Genomic DNA, 19,065 nt, shown 5'->3' on the forward strand with positions numbered 1-19,065 from the left:
CACCGCATCCTCCAAGCATTGTTTGCATCCAACCATTACCCCCTTCCCCAAAACACCCATAAAGACACAGCACCAGCCTCTCTGCTCCTGTCATGTTTATTGGGAAACAGCTGTTTCCTAAATCATTCGCCGCCCTACGCTGACGGCCGCAGCAGCCACAGAGAGCACAGCGAGCACACAGAGAGGAATGAGGGCCCTGGAGAGCCACGGGCTGGGTCCTGCCAAAGAGGAGAGAGATTGGTTGTGTATCTGGGTCCCCTGAGCCAGCTCTGAGCCCTGGTGAGGCATCTCCTGACTGGGGATAGATTCAGGGAGGTCATCTTCTGTGACAGGCAGGAGCCACAGGAGCTGGGGGTACTTTGGGATCCTGAGGGCACTAACAGGACTTGGTCACCTCAAATGGCCTCCACCCACCCCTGCTGCCTACAGCTCAGCATGCATGCCTGCTCTGAGCCATGCTGTGGGTGGACTTGCGCCCAGCCCTGCTCCCAGGCTGCTGCTTGGATCGCCTGGGCTGACCTCGGTGCTCAGGAGGACAAACGTACCCGCCGGGTCCTGCTGGTCAGTGCTGGAATGACGGGTCTCTGCTCCCGAGGAAGGAGCAGCCAGCAGGAGGATGGGCCCGTAGGAGACAATCCTATTGTAGTCATCTGCCAGAGCCCGCCTGTTCCTCCCGTGCTTGGGGCATTGCTGCCAACAAAGCCAAAGGAAGGGTGATGGGAGGGCAGGGGACAAGCACCCTGCACCTGGGCCATCCTGTAGATCTCCTTTCCTTTTGCAGGGAAGAGGGAAAGGAGGTCACTGGTGGGTTCAGGCCCTTGCACCTTTGCTTCAGGGCAATGGGCTGAGCTGCTGATTCTGGAGGTGTTTTTTTTGTGAGGCACCCAAAACCAGAGCAGAGCCCCTTCTCCAAGCAGAGCTGGTGGAGGGAGGTCCCACACCCACCCAGGGCACAGTGCAGACCAGCAAGGGAGCTCACCTTGGCACAGGGCTCTGGGCCATCAGGGAGACAGAGCTGGACACGGCAGTGCAGGAACACCTCAGGGTAACCAACAAACCGAAACATCTGGAAGCTGAACTTGGCAGCAGTGCTCTCTCCAATGGCATTCAGATAGGTCACCGTCTCGTCATGGGGACACCTGGGACATGAGGGCTGGATCAGTGGGTGGCAAACGAGGTGGAGCATCCCAGCCTGAGATACCACATCCCGCAGGGACTAGGTGCAGCCCACAGGCTTAACTGACCAGGCCAATTTCTGCCTCAGTCCTTGACACACTGTGGTGCAAGGAGACTGGATGTGCTGGGGACACTCCACTCACCCCTGCTCAATGAGCTTGTGCTGTGTGTCCTGGTGTGGATCCACGCTCGGCGTGGCCCAGCAGTCCAAAACACTCAGCAGGAAGTACTTGAGCTGGTGCTGCCCTTCTATCTTCAGCAGGACATAGAGTGTGCCTGTGAGGGGGACAGCCATGCTTGGCAGGTGGTAAGGCTCCAGGTAAGAGGGGGACTTGTACAATCTCATGCTGACGTTGAAGTGTCCTTCTCTGACCACAAACTGAACCAGCCTGAGAGGAGAGGAGAGGAGAGGATGAGAGCTCACAAACAGAACAAAGAGGGGGGAAGGACATAGCACAGGTGAAGCCACCAGTGTCTGGCATTGTTTACAGAGCACTCCAGGGCTTCCCAGGGCCTTTGAAAATTTTCTCACCGAATCTATGTTTCTCCAAGCTCAAAGACACCATGTCAGCAGCAAGGTGAGATGGGACACTCACTTGTCAACAGCAGTGAGAGCGAAGGGCAGTCTCACAACCTGCTCGTAGGCGTAGATGCAGGAGAAGTGCACCTCCAGCTGGAAACTCCGGGAGATCATGGCCCTGTGGGGCTCCTGCTCTGACTCAATGGTGTTGGAGTATGAGACATGGGAGCTGTTTTGCTGGAATGACACAGAAACCAAGTCTCCAGACCATGACTGAAGCCATACACAGAGCTGTAAGTTCAGAAGGCGCAACTCAACTATAGCTGGTCCAGGCCTGGATATCTGCTGGGGTTTCAGCTTGTTTCAGTCTGGGGGCTGCTGGCACAGGAGTCAGTACAGTGAGCACAGGTGAGCATAGGGCTATTCTGTGCAATGCAGACCTAGAGGACCATTTCATCTGCACCCTTCCTGCTCCATGAAGCAAGTCAGGGACCAAGGGTACAAGGCTGCAGAATTCAGAGGATGTCTCCAGAAAGTTGAGGGCTGTTACCAGCTCACAATGAGGCTTCCAAGTTCTCCTAAATAAGACAAAATGTGCTGCCAGCAGGGGTTTGGTGGAGGCAGAAGAGCTTTCTGACATCATCAGGGAAGACTTTCAAGGGGAATGAGAACTTTTCAGCACCCAGATAAAAAAGCTAAAGCCTTTGGGGTTGCCCTTTGCTGTCCCACATCACTATGCCTGCTCCTCTCCTGGCTTTGGAACTATGGATCCTCACCTGGATTACTGATCCACAGGCAGTGTGGTTTTCACCTGTGAGAGTGGCTGCAAAAAACAGCTCACCATCTTCTTTCTTCTCTGAGACCTTGCATGCCTGGTTCCTCAAATGGATGAGCTCCAGTGGGATTTTCAAGAGCTCAAACACCTCCTTCCTCACCATCATCTTCATGTGCTCTTCCTCACAGGCCAATTTCAGTACCACATCTGGGGGAAAAAGCCATCTGCAATAGCAATAAGGGAGAGGCCTGAAGGAGCCCTAGGCCAGCTAGAGGGTGGCACAGTCCCACTGAGCTCAGCAGCCTCTCGTCCCAGCCTTGGTGCAGGCTGCTGTAGGGCTCTTCAGAGACACTGTGCAAAAGACAGCCTGGTCATTTTGAGGGCTGTCCACACAATACCCAGTCTGTCTAGGGCACCAAAGGGCCAGGGACCCTCTCCTTCAGAAGAAGAAGACACAGTTTTTAGCCAGTGTCTGGAAGGGGCTTCATTGTATCCGTGCCAGGGTGATTGTGCTTGTTCTGAAACTGTGAGGCAGCTGTGCTCTGCAGCATGCCCTGCTACACCATGGCACAGCCAAGGAATTAAGGCTTTTGGGGAAGAAGAAAATGGCCCGTGGCTGGATCTTGTACCAGCCTGTAGCCAGGGTATGGTTGTAGTGGTGCAGAATGCACCTGAACCAGGAGCTGGGATGTGCTCCAGGAGTGGAGAGCAATGGTAACACCAGTGCACTGTGCCCATCACCCTTCCCTCTGGCGCCCATGGACAGACTGGGGAGGGCTCACCAGCATTCCCAGCCCTACCTTGGCAGAATTCCCCTGTGAAGCCTGGCTTGCAGCTGCAGACTGCTCTGTCCACAGTCACCTGGCACTGCCCCTGGTGCTGGCATGGGTTTGGCAGGCAGGAGTCTGGGCTCCTCTTGACACGGGGAGCAACCCCTGGCCTCAGGCCATGGGTACTCGCCAGCTCACCTGCAGCAAAGGAAAGGCAAGAAAGATGAAATGCAGCATGAATATCTCCCTGATGAGAGCTCTGAGAGCTCAACCTACTGCAGGAAACTCTGCACGGCTCTCAAGGGCTGAGATCCTCATTGGAGCCAGAGCAGACACATCTGAGGAAGAACCTGCTGCCTCACCTTGCTGGGAGGCTGTGAGACCTCCTCAGCCTGGCTGTAATCTGGACCAGAGCTCTGGGGCCTGTCACTGTCACCAAGAGCACGGTGGCACATTGCAGCACCTGTGCTCATTTCCATGCGTTACACACCCTTTGTGGCTGGGGTGGACAACTTGCAGCAGTTTCTGCCTATTTTGCAGGCTCCTGTACCCCAGTTTATGCCTCACTGAGCCTTATTCTATTGTTCCTCCTTATCAGCCTTCAGCAGCACCCTGAATGAGGAACTTGAACATGGATCAGGTGAAGGTTTGACCTTTCCTTTCCATACTACCCATCCATGATCCAGCAGGGACAGGGCACAGGGAGACTCACTCTTGTTGCCTTCACAGCCAGCCAGGCAGAGCACAGAGAGCAGCAGCAAACATCTCACAATCCTTTCCTGGAAAAACAAGTAGGCTCTGGATAACTCGGATTTCTTATCATGCTCACTGGAGATGTTTGCATTCATTCAGAAAGGCTGAATCCTCAAGCATGGGTGAAATAATTTCTGGACTATATTTCCTAGGTTCCATGGCCCAAAGTCATTTTCCACTCCAAAGGGCCAGATCAGCCTTCTTCCATCAGGTTAATGCAAGGGTCAAACACTATCCCGAATTTAGGTAGCTATTCCAGAAAGGAAGTGGGAGAAACCAGCCCTGAGACCCACAGGGATGTGCTGACAGTGATAAAGCCACAGTTCAGTGGCAATTTGAGTAAAACTGCACAGCTGAGGCATCAGTCTGGGCTCCCCAAAGAGGAAAGGAGTTACCCTCTTCCCACTACAGTTCTTTTGAAAAGTTAGGATTTGCAAAAGGATCCTCACTGTTCCAGTAAACCACAACTATAACAAGGAGACAACAGGATAATAAAACAAACCCAAAGCCTTGAACATGACTAAAATTAGTGTCAAAAAGACACAGATTAAGTCAATCTCTTTTGTCGGTACAGATAGTGCATTTCTTTAAGGAAATTATTGGCACAGTGCTGGATTAGCCCTGGATGCCAGATACTCCTTATGAGAAATGTGGAGTCAGCCAAAGCTGCAAGTCAGCCAGGACTGGTGGCTGAGCAGTGCTCTGTCCGTGCTCTGAGAGAAGGGCAAAGCCAGTGCCAAAAGCCCCCTCACACAGCCCACCCATACCCCCTCCACTGACCCTGAGCAGCTGCGACCGCCAGACTGCTGGACAAGAAGAGTTAATTCCCCGACTGCTCCTTGCTCACTGCAGCAATCCCGGGAGATCCCACCACCTTGTTCTCCTCCCGCTTACCATTGCCAGGCTGCTCTCTGTTCTTCTATCCACCGCTGCCCTGGTTCCTTCCCCTCAAGGGTGGGGTTGCTCTGTGCAACCGCTGTGTGCCTTATATCGCCTTCCCGCCGTGTGTGCCTTATATCGCCGTCCTCCTTCTCCCCCACGCAAACATGCTGCCTTTGGGATTGCACAAGAGCCTGCTTAGCATCATCTCTCGGAGGCCGGGGAGGAAAGGACTCTGAAAGTCCATCCTCCGGCACGGACGGCCTTTCCAATGAGCAGACAGCTTGTGGATGCTGACCCAATTCACAGCCCTGATAGGGTCCCAAACAGGGACTATCAGCAAAATACCCTTGTCCCTCGGGAATCTGGAGTCTGTGTATCCAGCCGGTTTTGTGGTACCTGTTTTTGATGCAGCAGTAACAACAGATACCACAGCGGCACGCACGAAGGCCAGATAACTTTGGGTGCTGAGTACACACAGTTTTGGAAACACAACTCATATTTGCCTTATCTGTTTTTTTTAATTGACTTCTGGCTTTTAAGAACTGCTGAGAAGTACTGGTGAGAGATGGAGGGTCCTACCCCACTTTGTTTCACAGAATATCCAGATGTAAAATGCACCCGCAAGGACTGAGTCCAATTCCTGGCCCTTGCACAGGAGCACCCCAGCAGTCCCACCATGTGCCTCTCAGAGCATTGTCCAAATTTTCTTTGAACTCTTGCAAGCTTGGCCCCACCGTGACCATTTCCCTGGCAGCCTGTTTCAGTGCCCAACCACCCTGTGGGAAGAACCTTTTCCTATTATCCAGTCTAAACCCCTGCCCCCTGCCCTCGATACAAGTTCATGCCATTTGGGCAACTGTAACCATCAGCAAACTCCATGAATCACACAAAATGATGCTTCTTGATATATTTTGACTGCAGTCTGTGCATCCTCAGAGCTTTAATTGCTACGGTTCCCTTAACAGAGTCCCTAATGTGAACATCCGTCCATCAATCTTCTCTCAACCACGACAACAAAACAGGAAAAAAAAGCATCTGACCCTGCTTACAGTCTAATGAACTGACAATTAAAAATAAAAAGGGAAAAAAATGAAAAAACGAAAATATAAAAAGGGAAAGGAAAAAGAGAAAGGAAAAAAGGAAAGGAAATGGTAAAAATTGAGAAACGAAAAGGAAAAGAAAAAGAAAGAGACAGAGAAAAAAAGAACAAGGTGTCTTGCCATCCTTTGGTGCCAACTTTTGGGTAAGCGCCTCTGCAACAAAGGATGACTGGGGGTGGCTTTAGTTTGAGAGAGCCGAACTCGTGAGTTTCGGAGCAGGTCTCGGAGGCGTGGTGGCGGGCAGGGGCTGGCCGCTGTCCCCTCCTTTGCTCCCCGTTGTCCCCAGCGGCCCCGGGGCGCGGTGCTGGCGGCCGGGCCGGGAGGGGCGCGGGGCGGCGGAGCCGGGTCCGGGGCAGCGCAGGGGGTCCCGAGGAGCCTGCGGGCCCGGCGCCTGTGGCGGGAGGTCTGGGGGGACCCCGGGGGTGTCCCCGCTGGGCTGGGGGAGCCGCAGGCCCCTGTCCCCGGGAGGCGCGGCGGCGGCGTTGCCATGGCGAGCGCTGCGGAGCCGCGCCGGGCCCGGGGCGGCCGCGCTGCCCTTGGAGCCGCGGGTGAGGTGAGGGGGCGGCCGGGCGGGGCAGGGCCGGGAGCGCTGCGGGGCCCCCCGGGCAAGGGCTGCGCCTCCCTGTGCCCGCTGTGTGCCCCGCTCGGGGTCAGCCTGACCGCGGGGACGGCGCACAAACACCGCCCGGCCGGCGGTGATGCACGGCAGGCGCTGGCCTTGGGGGCTGCCGGCTCCGCAGAGTGCCCCGCTCCCTCCAAGGCCCCTGGGCGGCCGCGGGCTGGGGCACGGCCGGTGCCCTGCGGATTGATGGAGCTGCTGCCCCGCCAGCAGCACCCCAGGCAGGAGGGAGGGCACGGGGCACGCAGTCTGAATGCGGGGACGTGCTCTGCCCCGAGCCAGGCTCTGCCTGCTCTGCCTCGCTTAGGGTGTCCAGGAACATGAGCCACTTATTTACCAAACCCTGCCCAAACTCAGTGCTCTCCCTTTACTCTCACGGTTCTGGCTGCTTCAGCCATGCTCACATACCAAACCACTGCGGCCACAGTGTGAGTGTTCCTGTGTTCCCGTGTAGCTGGGTCCTATCCCTGAATTCACCCTGGTGTGCATTCCTGTAGTGCCAGGCAGAATGGAGGCTGTGGAAGAGACAGAGGAAGTGGAGCAAACACCAGAAGATGCAATCTCTTTGAAAAGCAGTGATTCCCTCGACCTGGAGACAGATGAAGCTGGGGATGGAGCCTCTGTCGCAAGTCATGAGCTGTGAGTCTCTGCCTATGGCTGGGATGAGCCTAGATGATCCCTTTGGGCCCCACAGGGTGATTGCACACGAGGATGGCACATGTGGTCCCCTAGCATGGTGTTGGGAGGGAATGAGTTTCCTGTGCCTATCGAATTTGTCCAAGACTGTGCATGTGCAAGTAAGACAAAGTAACTCATCTGGTTGTACATCCATTCGCCACTGTATAAAGAACTCCCTCTGGGTATATGTCAGTTTGCCATTACTCCAGAGATGTTTGGCTATGACACAATCATTCCCTTGGATATGGCCCCCATTTTTTACCTGTGAAACAGGGAAGTCCTGCCATGTTTTGATATCATGGCATCCCGCCTGTACTGCTCCTGGCTTATTGTTTGTCTCTCTGCCTCCCCCTGCCACGTAAGTTATTTTGACTGGAGCTCCATTGACACATCCCACTTACCATCTTCATACAAGACAAATTCCTGGCAGGAGAAGGAACTGCTGCAGCTCGCTGACCATTTCTTCCAGCAGTACACTCACCTGTGCCCTGAGCGCAAGCCGCTCTTCATCCACCCAGTCAACGAGTGTGGTGTGCAGGTATGGGGTGGTGTGGGGCTGGGCCACAGCACAGGGAGCACTGGGCTTCCAGTGCCAAATGCTGGGAAAGAATAGCAGCCCGTTCTGGCTAAAGGGAAAGGGAACTTGCTGGCTGAACCCACAGCCTCATAGCGGGCACACATAACCCCAGGAACACCCTGGCTGTCCAAATCCATGAGCCGTATAAGTGTTGGTGTTGCCATGTGGGCTGCAGTGTGATGCTTAGGAAAGGGGAGAGACCACAGAGACATGAAGGGAAGGAAAAGGAACAGATGAAATAGATAAGGCTCAGGCTCAGCCACTGATAAGGGAGTATGGATACAGAGTTAGGTCTTGCTCTGAACTTCACAGAAGTTACAGGGAAGGAGTAAATGTGGAAGTCTGTGGTCTGGTTTTGTCTTCTCTGGGCCCAAGCTGCACAACTGTTGTCTAGCTGGGGACCTGACGTTACCCCTGGGCACCTGGAATTAATTGCTACTTTGTACCAGCTTTCCCCAAAATTTGTTGTATCATTAACATGCAAGGCAAAAAGAAAAGTTGGAGGATGTAAAAGCCAGAAAAGGCAGTAGCTATTGACTTGTTTGAAAATGAAGAGAAGAACTGGCTCATATCTGGAATGTGTCTGAGATAAGCTTGAAGTTTCAGCCACAGGCAAGCAGACAGCCTCTCAACCCCATGAAATTTTCATCCTGGAACTGGAGAGAAGGGATATTGATGCTGTTGATATGCTGTAGAAAGATGTTGAATTTGATCTGCAACATCCAGGGGTGGTCTGAGGGTGACTTTGGACAGGAGACTCTGCCAAGGGGCTGTTTGCTAGCCATACTCCTCTTGTTGCCCTACAGAAGTTTGTGAGCACGACGGTGAGGCCAACCCTGCTGCCTTACCCAGACATGTACTACTGGTCAGGCTGTGCCAGCTTTGTCTGTGATTACCTCATCATGGAGCCTCTCAAGTGCCCAATCACACCGGTAAGAAAGGGGCTGCAGCCCCCACAGAGACATAACAGAGGTGACAGAAGGGCCTTTCAGCAGGACACAGTGGGGAAAGCCCCAGGTTGGGATCACAAGGGTCTTAGACACTTCCACCATCCCCTCACTATTTAGGCAACCCTCTGATTTTCCCAGACCCTATGCAATCTGTTGGACCCACAGTCCCAGTGCATGTTCAGTGTGGTACCTTTTAAGTAATTAAGCACCATTTCTTCAAGACCAGACCCTGCTTTCAGCCAGCCCAGATGGGCAGCTGGAGCACTGTGGGAGGCAAGGGCTGACAAGCTTCCCCTCTGAAAACCAAGACACCTTGGAACAGAGGAGCACATAACCCTAGGGGATGATACGTGACCTCAGTGACTCTAAGGGGGCAGAGCCCAGGGGTATGGGCAATGCCTCTCTCCTCTGCTCTCTGCCTGGTGCATGTTTCAGCTCCACAAGCAAGCACTGTGAACATGCATCTCTCTCTTTTAAGCCCAGTTCACTCTATTCCCCAACCACCATTCTGAAGTACCAGCGAGGGAACTGCTTTGACTTCACTGTGCTGCTGTGCTCCCTGCTGATCGGGGCTGGCTACGATGCCTACTGTGTCCATGGATATGCCACTCTCGAGATGTGCTCCCTGGACCAGACTCAGGAGCTGTGCCCACGGCTCAGGAAGCCCCTGGAGGTGAGACCTGTAGTGAGTGCTCAGCTTGTTCATGTCCAGTGAGCTCCAGAGCTGAGCTAGGGGGTGCAGCTTCAGGTCCACACTGGGTTTCAGTCCGTACCAGGGATCTCACCAAAGGAATCTTTTAGAGATTTTCTACAGTTCCTTACCAAAGCCTTTTTGGCTTCACTGAATTTCTGCTCACCAGGTGCAATATTCCAAACTTCCAAGTGTTGGGAACTGGGAGGTACCTGTTAGCCATACATTTACTTCCTTCTCTTGATCTCTGCTGGGTTTCACAGGAATACCCTATTTTGCAGGTACCAGAAGAGGAGGATCCCAACAAGTATAGAGTTAAGTATCCTTTAGAGCCACAGAGCAAGTTTGAGATTCAGCAGAAGGCCAAGAAGGAGAAAGAAACTGAACCTGAACCTGAACAAGAGGAGGAAACAGAAGAGGAGGAGGAGGTCATGGTGAGTTAGCAAAGTCCACCTTCCTGTGAGCTCCAGAAAGAAGAGCTGAGATTCAGGTAATGGCTGGCCAAAGAGAGGAGCTCACACCCTCCTCTGTGAAGTATGACACAACCTTGATCATGGCCATGAGCACTTGGCCTCCAGGAGCACAGTGTGTGCTGGCATACACATGTGCTGGGTATGTACTACCTTACTCTTAAAGAGCATTAAGAGCCTGGAGTTCTTTAGAAGTGGGCAGAGGAAAGGATGAGACTACCCTTGTGTTGGAATAAAGTGTCAATAAAATGGGTATAATTATTGCTCTATCCTCTGTGCTACAGGAGGTGGGAAAGCCCAAGCGAGACCCTTTGCATGGCTTACGGGTGCACGCCTGGGTTCTGGTTCTGTCTGGGAAGAGGAAGGTTCCTGAGACCTTCTTCATCAACCCATTCACGGGAAACCCCCACAGCACTACAGATGAGTGCTTCCTTGGGATTGAGAGCATCTGGAACCACAGGAACTACTGGGTGAACATGCAGGACTGCCGGAGAGGCTGCAAGGTAGGGAGCCCTCAGCACCCTGGGCACGTGAGGGAGAGCTGGGCTAACCTGAGTCCTGAGGAAGTCCAGCACCAGTAGTGGTCCAGTTTCCATTTAACCATTCCTTGTGTTGGTTTTGGTCATCTTGTTCTGATTACAAAGACTGTGGAACTACTCCAGGGCATCCCAGCCTCTGAGCTAGCAAATACAGATCACATCTATTAAATCCCTACAGTGCAAGAGTTTCAGCTTTTAAGGCTGGCTAGGTCTTCTCTCAAACAACAGCTTTTGAGGTTGAGGATGTTTTGGGTCTGTCAGGCATAGCTCAAGGCAGGTAAGATCTTGGTTAGGCTCTTCCCATACTTCAGATACTCCCCAGTGGACACAAAGTCTGGGAGGTGAGGGTCTGAGTTAGACCAGCTTGTCCTTGGGGCAATACTTGCCCCGAGGAAGGAGGCAGAAGCATTTCCAGCCATTTCCTCTCATCTGAGGAAGAGGCACCATGACGAAGGGGTTCTGCAACCTCTAGGCACAGGGACAGGCTTTAGGGTCCCACCAGCCAGCCAAGGGTTTGAGGAGCTCACCTCACTGAGGTCCAGATCTCTAGAGTTCTTAAAGTCTGTGACACCCAGGCAGGTGCAGAGCACCACAGACATATTGATGCAGTGGTCAAGTTTAGTGTCAGGCCCTTGACAATGCTCTGTAGTTAAAAGAGTTTTTCCTGTATGCCCTAGGATCTCAGCTTTGACTTGAGTGATCCTTTCTGCTGGGAAATTATGTTTTCAGAGAGCAATGAGCCCTCTCAGTTGCCCACAGAGTCAGCCAAGGAAGACACAGAAAAGATGGTGAGTGACCCAAGCAATGTTCTTGCGCCATGGGGACCCTGTATGGAACCAGTGTGTCCATAGGCCTGTGAATGTCTGCCTGCCTGCTGCCCTCTCCAGGTCAGATCCCTTCTACTCTGGCCAGATTTAGATTCCTTCTCAATCTAGAAGAGTTCTGGTGCCTTCTGAAGCAGGACTCCAAGTGGTACTTCAGCTGTCATAAGTGCCTAGGGATGTCTGAAAGCTTCCAGTATATTGGCCTTTGGGGTGATATAATTTTGAAAAATAAAATCCAGAACGAGATTTTTGTGGACATTCTTTCTATGCTGGTCACCTTCCCCTCCTGGCTGCAAGGTGGACCTGCCAACCAAATGCAGAAATAATGTGTGTCCTCTAATATACAAAAAAATGCTGTGTACTAGAAGCAAAAATTGTTGTCCTATTGGCAGAAGACAGCATGATAACACAGGCATTGCACCTGCACAGCAGGGCAGAGGAATGCAAATAATAATTCCCTCCTGCTATCTACTCTTCTCAGCCTGTGCCCATACTTGGGGAGCAAAGAGTCCTCCACGGTCTATATAAAAAAAATCTGGTCATTTTGGTGATTGCCACATTCATTCCCTGCGAGCATGAGCAGTAGCCAGGAGAAGATAATTTCATCAGGCTGGAGTAGGGATGTGCTGTCATGACTGTGCCATGGTGCTCCCCAGAGAACAGCCTGGCATGAGCTGAGCTCTGATCACTGCGGTTCACCAGGACCAAAATGCCTCCTGGCACAGTAAGAGATGCTGCCAATACCACAAATCTCTGCTTCTGTTTCAGCAGGAAAAGGAGGAAATAGACATGAGCTTTGAGATGCCACTGTCTTGGGTAGCCCGAATTAAAGTGTCTTGCAGTGGTAGGTATTCTTCCTTTGCCTTTTGCTTGCCCCTAGCTGACCTTTCAGTGAATTTGGGACATTTGTCTATCTCACTGGATTCTCACTTCAAGGTGGTCAAACAGTAACAGTGAAGCACCAGATGAAGGCCACAACAGCTGTTTGTTCAAGTGGCTGCCCTCAGTGCTGCACTGTCTCATCCCCCACAGACACACACCCCACACTATTTTCCTGCTAGCTGGGAATTTTGCCTGGGATGGTCTTTGTGTTACTGCTATGCACAAGGAGCTGTCCCTGCATTATCAAATACCTGTTTGGGGAGAGAAAAAAGTTATTATAGCATTGTAACATTAAAGGACAACAGGCAGGGTCTGAACAGTTTTATTGCCAGCAGAACATAATAAATAAATGCATTATGTCCCTTAGACCATGTTTTTTTCCCTCTTAAATCTTAAATTTTTTGAGGGGGAGGATGAGTACAGGGGAGTCAATTTATCTGGCATCTCTCTTGCCCACTGCAGAATATGAGAATCCCTTTTCCCGGGGGAAGAAGGTGGTCCTGTACGATAAAGCAAAGCTGGAGAAATGGGCGGCGTATGCAAATGAAGATGGGCTGGTGGAACGCCTCACTGTTTATGCAGACTCAGACCGTAAGAAGGATGGATGACCACACTCCACACACTGAGCAAGCAGGCTGGGGCATGCTGATGATGCCCCTTCCTGCCAGAGTCTCTCTTGTGCTTTCTCATTTTCCTTTCACCTTTGTGAGGGAATTATTTACCATATCCTCAAACTCTTCATCACACTAAGTCTGTTGAACCCCTGAACTTTCCAGGATTGCTAGGGGTTTTCACAAGCGTTTGAATCTGTTTTATGCACCAGTGAAACTGTTCAGTGTCACATGTCAGCTGCTTGGATTTTCAGCCTTCAGAGAAATGGAAGGCTGGTTTGACTTGATCCAGTAGTGTCACTACCCTCGTTTCCTCATTGGTGTCAAAAGGGGCCATAGAAAGGGGCAGCTACAGCCTGAGGATGCCTCTGTACTTGAAAACAATATTTTTTAACAGCTGGTCCAAGAAACCATGCAGATTCCTAACAGGACATACAGTGTCCTGCCCTCAACCTTCACGGATAGTGTGATGCTCCCATCTCCTGACAACATCATTAAGTATTTGGGATGGAATTTCTCTTGCCTATCCATAGCCCTTTGCCCTGTCATGTTCTATTCCTGAGCTCATTACTCTAGTTCTGGTTGATGGAGAAGAATAGATCCTCTTAGGGTATAATTAATCTACTCAAATGTAGATTAGGATTCACATTCAAAACTCCCCTGTGCACAGGGGCAGTTCCAGTGAGGCTGTATCAGGAGCACAGGGTGCTGGCACAGACACTGAGAGCTCATCAGAATTTTGCCACCTCCAACAGGGTGACATAAGGTTGCAAAATGACTTGTCTCTTGCCAGGTACTGAAGAGCTGGAGGTGAAGGAATGGTTCAAACACCGAGAAGACCTGTTGTATATGAGAGAAGTGAATAAACAAACACAGCTGATCACAGACCATTTCAAGCCAGGACACTCCTTCCTTCTTAAAGGTATTCCAGCTCATCCGGGCAGCCACTGCAGATGATGGGATTTCACATGACTCCCTTCTAGCAGTGGCAAAAGCCCACAGCTGAAAGGCAGGAGGGACAGGATACTTGTGGGATAAATTGCCTAAATAAATAAAATGGTCTCCAGTGAAGAGTAGAGAATTGGATTGGTGGCTTGCAGTCCTGGGCAGTGCTCCCTCAGCTATATAGTTTTCTATGTATAAGAGAAATGTGTATCAGTGTGATGCATTTCTACTTTTATCAGTAGAATTGATAGAAGCTGAAACTTTCTCTTTAGGATTTTGTTTGTTCTCTCAGTTTTGTGCAGCTGGGGATAAGTCCTGCATCAGGTCTGTTGCTAAAGCTGAAGAAAATAAGACTTTCCTTGGACATGCATGTGTTCAGTGTATTACAGCTGCTAACTCTGAAAACGTGTGTGATTTGTCCTTAGCTCACTCCTATACATCACTGGAACCAGAGACTGGGCACACAGTGGAGTTTTACCACACGGCACGAGTCGATGGCCTCTGGAAACGTTTTGAAAATGCCACTGAGATGACAGAGTACTTCATGGGGCGGGAGGACTTCCTGCACACGCGGCACATAGAGTTTGACGAAAGAGAAAAGAAAACGGAGAAGGCTGGCACCACAGCTGATGCTAACCCCCGGCCTATAGTGGTATGGCCAAGGCAGGAACAAAAAAATATGTGTCACTGGGATATTTAAACTATGCAAAACATACTGCCTGGGGCTTCAGTTCATTTTCAGTGGGCATGGCTGAGGCAAAACCCCAGATGAGACATCCAAGCATTGTTCAGCTGCTGTGTCTCGCAGTTGCTTTCCTGACAGAGAGCTACAGTGTGACCAGTTGTCAGGAACTGCATTGAGCAGCTAGAATTAAACTAGGAAACTAAGGCTTGGAAATTGTGTGTCAGAGGAAAGAAAAAAAAAGTGACTATGATTTTGGAACAAAATTTTCACGAGATTCAAAACTAAGAAAATGATTTTGTGTGCTGAGCCCAAACTAATACCATTTTAAGAGCCATGCAGTGGCCTGTCTTTGGCCCAGCACCAAACATGCTATCTTTTCCTCCCCTGTGCTGGGAAATGTGGGAAACTTTGCTTTTCTTCAAAATATCTTGCTTCCTGCAGTTCCCTCAGGCAGGGATGCATCCCAAGCTAACTTGGAGGTTGGAAAGCATACTCTGCTCCACAAATAGGAAACTTCTGTATTGCTCTAAGCAGCTTTGTGGTTGGGTTTTTTTAAGACACAGGCAAGAACAGTAGGACCATTGGCCAAGAGATGCAGGTCTAGGTGGAAAAGCACATTTTCTACCTTGGGGTTTTACCCAGATCTCTAAATGTGCCAGTTTTGTGTTGTCTAAGTTGCTTCTGTATCTTTTTTTTTTTTTTTTTTTTTTTTTCATCTCCATTAGCAAATCAAGGAGTATTTCCATAGAAATCCAGAAAAGCCTGCTGATGAAGATATAGAGGAACGTATCTTTATGGTCAAAGATGATATCATCCAGCTGACATATCACCTCGAGCTTCATGACACCATTGCCTCCCAGGTGGTTTTCTGCAGAGTAATAGGGAGGGAGAAGAGAGCAGATGAAATCTTTCTGAGCAGAGAAAACACTGTCAAATACCAGGTATGAAGATCACAAGACACAAAGGTGAAATGTCAGTGAAAGAACTAGAAACATGACATTCCATGCTGCCCCTCTACTCCACCTGCACACCTCCAGGCTGACAACACCAATAGCCCAAGGAGATGCCGTGCTGGGAGTGCAGGACATGGTGTGACATGACAGGCCTGCTCTAGCCATGCCTGAGGTCATCTTCTCAGATTTGGTCATCAGGCAGACTCCACATCCCCTGGGATCCTGCAAAATGCAGGTTCAGCAGCTGTTGGGCTCAGTTCTGCAGATTCATGGCAGGGAAGCTGAAATTTCCTCTGTTGTTCCCTCTTCAAGAAGAGCAAGAACAGAGCAGCAAAGGCAGACACTTGGGTTCTGGTTCTGTCATGGACTTCTTGGGTCCTATCGTTCCTTAAATCTCCTAGTGTTTGCCCTGCAGATGCAGAGCAAGATGGTGAGATAGATAGATAGATAGATAGATAGACAGACAGATAGATAGATAGATAGATAGATAGATAGACAGATAGCCTTAAATAAAAGATATTCCAAAAGAAGCAGAGTGCTGCCATTAAGCCAAATGATCACGTCAAGGGGTGGGGGGTCACCCCACTAACAGCATCAGTGTGAGTCTGTAACCAGAGGCAGAAGCCTGCCAGCAAATTCTGCAGTGATGCTACACAATTACACTTAAGAAAACCAAACAGAGATTATAAATAGGGATTTTTTTTAATGTTATGGGTTTGGGTTTTTTTTGATTTCTATTTCCCACTGGGGAGAATACACGGAACACCATTGCTGGAATCTCATTTTTTTTTCATTTCTATTTCTATACATTCCTATTCATCTCATTTCATTCCTACTATAAGACTGCAGCATCAGCAAAGTGCAGGATGTACCATCTGGCTCACATTATGATTCCAAATCAACATGAAGTCTGATAAACTCATGCTGACCATGGTTTTGATGTTTCAATGATGGAAACTAGTGTTGCTTTATTGGCTGGAGCAGGATTGTGCCAGTTTCTGCCAGCAGAGTACCTGATCCTGTGCACCCAGAGAGTGCTGCTGCTTTTCACTGACTTATCTGCTTCTAGCCATGGTCCTCAGAGAAACACAAGAACACGTTCCATCTGTATGACTTGCTGTGGGAGCTGAGAGAAGAACAGAAGGAGCTGAAGCAGCAAGTGCAGGACTCTGAAGCAGAGGTAACAGTGTCACAGCTGATCAGGTGTAGAAATAGTTTCAGCTGACTGGTTGCCAAATCCTTCCCAGCACAAACTGTGATAAAAGTAACACAAAGCTGGTCTCCATGCTGAATTATTATGCTTGCTACTCAGGTATTGTTCAGTGAAGATGTAGCTGTAATATATTTATGGAGAGTCACACACTTTCCTGCTCCTGCTCTTAGTCTTCCTTCCCTATGAGGAAACATTTCAGAGAGCAAATGACAATATATGAATTGGGGCATCTGGAAGCCTACCTGCCATTTGCCCAGGAATAAGGCCAAAAAGAAAGGATATTGTATGTAATGTTGTATTTAGGGGCTAGGCATTGCCAGGAAACTATCCAAAATATTGAAGTGACCTGTTGTGTGAGCAGCTGTAGGGAAACAACTTCATAAAACACTTTGATTTTACTGCTAATCACACTGACTGGTGTAACAGATCCATGTTCTTTGTAATTGCTTCATGATAAATCTAATCATTCTGGCAGATGGAGGCACAGCTATTGAATTTCTTTTATTTTTTTTTTTGAGGAAGAGAAATCCCTGAAGGAGGTGCAGATGGAATGCTCAACTATATTAGCCCAGAATATTAGTAATAATTAAGAACAACTTTGCAAAAATCACATTTTTTCCTGAGAAATTTGAAGCTAGTTTATTGTGACTTCATGAACCACCTTGCCAAATCTCTCAGTCTTGATCTATCAACAGACAAAATATTCTCATTGTTTGTGCTGCATATCCTATATAAGACAAAGAATAAGCCAAAGCTATCAGTGCAGTTTCTAAAGTAGTGGCAAAGCTTTTCTGGACTCAGAGTTTTCTTACCAGTTAATATCAGTAATTGCATTCAAGAATTTCATACACAGTCACAACCTAAAATTAAGACTTCTGTCAGCTTGCTCTATCAGCAGGACATAGACACATTTGCACAGGTCTATATTTAACCTTATTCTACAATTCTTGTATGCAGCATCTGCTCTGTTAGCAGGTCAAGCTTGTAAAGGTACAGTCATTTTGTGGGAAAGCTGAGGGGTCTTTCTTCTGATCTCTTGGAAGATGTTAAATATTTTGATGGTCCGTAAGGATGAAGAAGCCAATATTAAATTGTCAGTTTCAATGTACAGCGCTGCAAAGAGAGGACAAGAGCACAAAGCCACAGTAGGTAAACTTCATTAGTGTCAACATTCAATACATGTATTTAAAGAAATCCAGAGTAAGCTTTTTCTCTATCAGGAATTATCTCTGAAGAGCTTTTAATATTAAAATATATTGGGACAAATCACAGTAAGTCAGCAGTTTCAATTGCCTTCCCAGGGAAATATAACATGGTCATGCTATGGTCACCTTCTGACTTTCTGGAAAAACCTGCATCACCAAGAAAGATTACTGTGTTATTTTGTTTAGTTAATAAAGAAAACAATTAAGAATAATTAGTTGATAATAGAGATTATTGGGGAAATATTTTAAAAGAGCCACAAATATGCCTGTATATATATATAGATATATGCATTTTTATTTGTAATTAGCATGTGAGATAAAGAACAAAATAACTCCAGGGTGAAATTTAATCCTTATCTCAATCACAAATGAATTTGATTCTCCAGGGCTTCTTGACTCTAGTGAGGCAACACATTTGAATTTGCTGCCTCTTCCTGCTCCATGTTTTGATTCCCCTTGTTCTCTTTTTCTCATAAGACCTCATCTCAAACTTTTTGTCCCCCTCAAAAATAAATCAGCTCCAATTTGTGGTTTCCTTTATCTCAGCCCAGTGAATTCTGAGTTGTGCTTTTGTGTGTCTTTGCTCCTCACTTTCCTCTCTATTTCCCTGACCTCTGGTTGCTTGTTCCCTCATAGGTGCTGGAAGAGGAGCAGAAGAGCTGCCAGGGTTCTTTGGAGAACGAGAGTCAGCACATCGGAGGGGAGGTTGAATCCCTCACCCACCGCACTGCAACCAACTCCACAATGTAAAGCAGAGACTCTGCAGGGACTGGGAATGCCTCCCGGAGCAGGGCAGGTTTACAAGTCAGCCCCCCAGGAACTTGGCACTGAAGCTACTCTGTAAAATACTTTAGTCCATGGCCCACTGCAGTTTCCCTCTGGTATTTCCTTCTTGTTCTAGGGAAAAGCAGTTGGCACAATAGAAAAAAAAATTCTCCTAAAGAGGTGCTGCTCAGAAATCCTCACCCAGGTGGGCACCTCGGGCATGATTGATTTCTTCATTCCTTTTCTGGAGCTGCCTGCAATAAATCTTTCACTATCATCAGATTTGTGGAGATTTTAATGAATTTGCACCATTCTGCACCTTTTCCCTATTTTGTTCTAAGGCCCATCCGCAATTACATCGTCTCCTCATGAAATTCCATCATGTTTGAGACTAGAGTCTGAAGGGGACTTTAGCCCTAAGGTCTGCCTCAGAAGGGGAGAGAACCATGCACAGTCTTTCAGGGCTTTTACTTTCCCAATCT

The 19,065-nt window shown here is 49.1% G+C and overlaps 2 protein-coding genes across 2 annotated transcripts; one reads left to right on the plus strand and one right to left on the minus strand.

Annotated features, from left to right (window-relative positions):
• Window positions 1–117: 117 nt before the first annotated feature.
• Window positions 118–4,089, minus strand: LOC136296064 (uromodulin-like). Its single transcript, XM_066194885.1, has 8 exons — window positions 3,954–4,089; window positions 3,272–3,439; window positions 2,473–2,678; window positions 1,773–1,933; window positions 1,320–1,565; window positions 980–1,139; window positions 546–690; window positions 118–218 (listed from the first exon to the last, which is right to left on the minus strand). Exons 1-8 carry the CDS (start codon window positions 4,087–4,089, stop codon window positions 118–120), a joined length of 1,323 nt encoding a protein of 440 aa, XP_066050982.1.
• Window positions 4,090–7,103: 3,014 nt separating this feature from the next.
• DRC7 (dynein regulatory complex subunit 7) lies at window positions 7,104–18,797 on the plus strand. Its single transcript, XM_066194320.1, has 15 exons — window positions 7,104–7,234; window positions 7,637–7,811; window positions 8,657–8,782; window positions 9,279–9,473; window positions 9,773–9,925; window positions 10,246–10,464; window positions 11,178–11,288; window positions 12,093–12,168; window positions 12,669–12,797; window positions 13,611–13,739; window positions 14,188–14,414; window positions 15,173–15,388; window positions 16,470–16,580; window positions 17,657–17,758; window positions 18,455–18,797. Exons 1-15 carry the CDS (start codon window positions 7,104–7,106, stop codon window positions 18,566–18,568), a joined length of 2,214 nt encoding a protein of 737 aa, XP_066050417.1. The 3' UTR covers window positions 18,569–18,797.
• The last annotated feature ends 268 nt before the right edge of the window (window positions 18,798–19,065 follow it).

Source organism: Chamaea fasciata, unplaced genomic scaffold, assembly GCF_029207755.1.
Source record: "Chamaea fasciata isolate MVZ Bird 193981 ecotype frontalis unplaced genomic scaffold, bChaFas1.0.hap1 SCAF_12, whole genome shotgun sequence".
NCBI classification, from domain to species: domain Eukaryota; kingdom Metazoa; phylum Chordata; class Aves; order Passeriformes; family Sylviidae; genus Chamaea; species Chamaea fasciata.